At 36.2% G+C, this 5,455-nt stretch overlaps 1 protein-coding gene across 1 annotated transcript in view; it reads left to right on the plus strand.

The window, feature by feature from the left end:
- The window catches only part of LOC106473701 (M-phase inducer phosphatase-like), a 25,872-nt gene that overhangs the window by 10,907 nt on the left and 9,510 nt on the right, over positions 1–5,455 (plus strand). Inside the window, exon 3 of the mRNA XM_022402106.1 lies at positions 1,476–1,592. Coding sequence (XP_022257814.1) covers positions 1,476–1,592 — 117 coding nt within the window. The remainder of the gene's footprint in view (positions 1–1,475; positions 1,593–5,455) is intronic.

The raw sequence follows: 5,455 nt of genomic DNA on the forward strand, positions 1-5,455 counted from the left end.
CTGATTACTTCTTCCAACAATAACATGTTCCCTCATGGTGTACTCTAACTGTTCTACATCTGATTACTTCTTCCAACAATAACATGTTCCCTCATGGTGTACTCTAACTGTTCTACATCTGATTACTTCCTCCAACAGTAACATTTCTTTCATGGTGTACACTGATTCTTTTGCATCTGTTTGCTTCCTCCAAGAGTAACAATGTTAGATATACACGACTGTTTTAATTTAAGTAGAGCACGAGAGTTAAATTTGGTTATCGTTAGAAGAGATGGTTTATCACAGGTTTGTTTGCATAACATTGCAAATCAGACATTGTGTAGTTCAACTGTCATAAATTCATACTACTGTTGTGAGAAGCAGCCAGATGCAGAACAATCAGGGTACAAAAGTCCACACAGGTTTGTTCAATTACTTCAGAGCACAGTTGACAAGACAAATTCTTCTTCTCTACTCTGTTCTTAGAATACAATCTGTGATAATTTCACTTTAAAAGTGCCACTATATGCTCTTTATGGCTAAATTCACAAACAAACAATCTAGCTCAAGCTATCTATCTATCTAGCTAAATAACTGTCTATCTATTGTCTTACTTGAACTATATTTTGGATAGCCCAATTGAGGCCTAGTACTTTCCACACACTAAGAGATAATATGATATAATAATACTTGAGAAAAATCTAGAAGGTTCTAGTAACATAATGCAATAATACAACAATCACTTGTTAAGTATTTCACTTGAGTATTTCTATAGTACTGTACACACACACAGTAGGTTTTGTACTGTGTCTTTTGCCCTATCACCTTTATTGGATAAAGAGTATTCCCTTTATGGGAAGGATGCAGTCACTCACCAAACGATGCCGCTCTACAATACCCCCCCTCCCATAGTGAGTGACATGCTCCGTTGGTTTTTCCCTTTCTCTTGTTGGATTTCAGGAAGAAGCTCATCTTTTATACTTCTTTATGTGCATCATCTTTTCTGTATGGGATTCTAGCTGTTTGTTATGCAGTGAAGTGGATAACATTTCTGAAATTAACATTTTCATTACATGAAAATATATTTCAGATAGCTATGCACCTCTTCACAGAACCTCCCACTCTTTCTCTCTATTTCTGATGATTTTTCTTTTGCTTCATCAAGAATGAGCCTTTGTTGAAATGCTAATACACATGGACGATTTGTTGAGCTTCCACTGGTGGAGGGCTATATGTACTCTATTGATGATTATATCATAAACTGGAGCAAACCACAATAATATGTATAGGATCGAGAGTTTCATCAAGAGTTGTGACAAGTGCAAAAATCTTGGCAGTGGTATGAGGTAATAACTGTTTCCTCTGTGGAGAAGTATCTATCTGAAGTTAATTTTTTGTAGAAGAAAATTTTGACATATAAAAATAAAAGGTGCATAAATTCTAATATGAAATATAAATTTATACAAATTAAAGTTTTTGCTTCTTATATGTTTCAGGATCAGTCCATTATCAGAGTTTCTTCCTCAAACATGCTGTGCCCACCTAACTTTTCTACCTTTGAAGAAAAACATTGTTATAATGGCTTGTATGATGTATTTGATTCTACTGAAAATGTGAGTTGAATTATTAAAATACAAAATCTCTAAAAGTGTTTCTCATTATTGTTAATATCATTTGCCATTAGTTTACCAATCTGGTGTTTAAGCAATGTTTTACTGTATGTTTACATTAAACATCTAGTTCTACCCACCACAGAAGTAAATGTGATGTACTGTGTGAAAAAAGTTCTTGATACTAAAGTAAAATAGAAGAAATAACCTTTCCAATGATATCAGTAACACATAAGTGAAACATTCTACGGTATATTTATAGAAATTTCGAATGCTAAGCCTGACTGATCAATTATTAGTGTACTAATTACACTTCAAGTTTCACACACTAGCAGCGTATGAAATTGTGATGTAATCAAAGTTTATTGATATAGTTAATGAATTAATGTACAGTTTGATAATACCAAACTTAAGAAACTTGGACTGATCAGGAATATGTACAATATAATTTATCCAAAAGTTTCTTGTGTTTCAAGTTGTAAAAGCTTTCTCCTGTTGAGATACTAATAGCTAAAAGTACATAAGCTATTAGTATCTTATGTACTTTCTCAAATGTCAGAGAAAAAACTAAATATTAATGAAACTATGACATAATGAAATCTATATGGATTATACTATGGTGGTACCATACTGGGCATTATACTATTCTATTTATAATTGCTCGTCATTGTAAAATCGACATTTGAGAATCACTAGGAAAGTCATCTTGTAATGCATTGTGCACCTGCTTCAAGTTCAACATTGCATCTTTGGACTTTACTATTAGTTTTACAAAACATTGAAACTAATGATGAAGATAATTATATTATTGTGCCCATTTATTTATGTTCCACTGTCAATGCAATAATCAATTGACAAATCTCCAGTTCAGCTGGTATGTCAAATTGATTGGGATATCTTTGAATAAGTTCTTCCCTCATCCAATCTGAACCCACAGTTTAGCTTAATTACTACACTTAAATCGTCACATTCACAACCACATCTAGAACGTTTCAAGTATGTTTCATTGCTACATCATTTTACTTTACATTTACAAGTTAACTTCTCCATGTTGGCTCTGATGGTACTGAGAGAGGTCATGGGTCTCGTCCAGTGACCTAGACCTCAAATATAGTGCCAAACATCTTCTTTTTGTATAATCAAAACAACCCAAACCTTTGTGGAATGGCTCATTTTCTTGGATTCACATCAAGATGCCAAACTGGCTTTTGTGGTACATGTTAGATTAATTATAGTGTATTTGGTAAAAAATTTAAAGCTCTATTAAATCTATTAAGCATCTCTACAGTATCTATACTTGTACACAAAAATGGTATAAATCAATTGAATATATTATGAATGTATTCATAGTTTCACACGATAATCAATGTACACCATCAGAGAACCCTTCAAGTCAGTGTAAAGCTGTGGTTTTGAGGTGGTTACCTGAAAGTGTAGTGGAGGCCATCCCCTACACTAAGAACCAGACCATTTCTGGTAGGTATGCCAGCTGAATGGGGGCTTGCGTTCTCCTTGGGATGCAGGTTGAAGATGATTCCTTCCTGCACACCTGCTTATTCCCTTTGACAACTGTTGCTCTGACATTTTTGTCTTAGAGGCCTCCCAAAACTCTTTATCACAGTGGGAGGCTAATTTTATTCCTAGAACATTTCTTCCTCCTCAACACTTGGGCTGCCCTGGGGGTAGAGTGATCGATTATTTTCTCCAATCACCGTATCTTTCATTTCTTCTTTTTACAACCATTTCAACCCTGATTGTCTCCTTTGTCATGTTTGGACAGTTAGTGGTATCAAGCTTGTACTGCTCCAGTATGTGGCAGTGGCAACTGACATTGTATTTTCTTACCATAGAGTTCCTCTTTTCCTGATTTCTCCTTCACTTTGACTCTTTAAGTGTAACAACACATTTGGCTTATTAATGTTTTGTGGGAGAAGACACTTTTTGACTTTTTTCATGTTCTATCACATTCATCATTTCACAGCTTTTCTTGCTTCTCACCAATGATGTCCCCTGAATGTGACCATGGAGGTGGTAATGTGGGTGATCCCTGACACATTTATGACACACACACATTGAGTTTCTTCTCCCTCCAGTTGCCATTCTCAACTTTTCACAGAAGGCAACATGTTAATTTTCTCTTCTTATCTTTTTTTTTAGTTTGACAACAACCTTATTTGAATTTATGGAGACAATAGAATCCACCACTTGGCCAGTGTTCCTTCAGAAGGAATACATCTCTTTCCCAAAATCTGCATCTAGTGAGGGATAACTGTTCATATTGCAAGACTGCTGCAGCAGATATATTTATTTTACCTTCCAGGCCATACTTTATGGTAAAAAATTGACAGCACCAAGGGTGAAGTAACAGAATAACCCTTGCTACCCCAGTCTCAAGCCAGTGAGAAGGTTGATATTTAGAGGTTAAGAAGAAAATATATCTGAAGAATTTGTTTTCCTAGAACAAACCACATTAGACTATCTGCTATGTCCACCATGGGGAAATCAAACTCTGGATTTTAGCATTGAAAGTTCATGGAATATATCTGAAGAGAAAGATGTTACAAAGAATATGTGACCAACAATTTGACTGGAAGACATATAAGAGCACAGAGAACTAACCAGAGGTTCTTGATCAGAATAGGAACTGGATGAGATCAGAAAAGATCTATAAGAACCCAAGAAAGAAATAGAGAATGACTAAAGAAGAAGTGGAAGGTTGTGTATAAAACCATTCTATAACCAGCAAGAGTATAAATGGGAAGAAATCAGAGGAGAATAGGCATATAGAAAACGATTGGACCAATCCAGACTCATATCATCTACTGCCAGATCTGTACAGTTTGAAAGTGGTGATTAAAAAATGTGGAAGATAGGTGTTGATGGGAGTCTTAGTGGAAGTGAATCCACTGAAAACACCAGAGGATTCAGAAAATACCCAGTGGGTGATCTGGTCTGGGCAAGATAGGCTGAAAACTGAATGTGATAGTCATGGGCCTCAAATAAAAAGTCTAGAGCAAGGAAACAGAGGTCCCAGAAGCAAGTGCCTCTGTCAGTTGATGGAAGAAAAATAAAGTAGAATTGTCTGAATGGATCATGACAAGAAGACCAGACAATGGGTTAGAAGATGTTGGCAAGTTCAGTGAACAGAGGATGTTATTCATCTATAGATTGCTTCTCTAGAGACTAGACTGTGGAAGTGGAACAGGTGTCCAGAACTGCACCCCCACCTGAACAGAGAGAAATTAGTTGACAGTGTTGATTGTTGTCAAGCACAAAGCTACACAACAGGCCATATCCATCTCCCAATTAGAGAATATCCACTTCAGAGTGAAACAAGATCCTCCATCTTGAATGGAGAAATGACCAAAGTTTGTTCAAATGGGACAGATCTATGACAAATCACCAATCTCCTAACTGTGTTGGGTAAATGAATTGTTGCATGGTGTCCTTAACTGGATGAGTTAGAGAGTGGAAGGAGAAGGAAAACCATTGAGGAAGTACCTGTTCAGCCTAGTAGTCTGAGGCAAAGGGAGCCTACAGGTATAATATACAAAATGGGAGGAGAATTGATCTCCCACTGTACTGGAGCAGCTCCAGAAAAAAATCACCTCCAAGACCTGTGATGGCCAGCCCTCAGAAAAAGAGACATTAGATAGTAACAAGATGATTATGAACAGGAGACAGGCCAATCCCATGAGGTTGTAGAGGAAGAAAAACTTGGTGGGCTTCTGATCTAAAAATAAAACAAGAAACCAAAGTGAAAAGAGATGACTACTGTATCAGCTCAAGTTTAAAATGTATAACAAACACTGCCAAAAACCACATCATGAAGAAAGGGTACAACACAGAGGCCAGAAAGTAAGACA

This window comes from Limulus polyphemus, unplaced genomic scaffold, assembly GCF_000517525.1.
Source record: "Limulus polyphemus unplaced genomic scaffold, Limulus_polyphemus-2.1.2 Scaffold6418, whole genome shotgun sequence".
Lineage (NCBI taxonomy): Eukaryota > Metazoa > Arthropoda > Merostomata > Xiphosura > Limulidae > Limulus > Limulus polyphemus.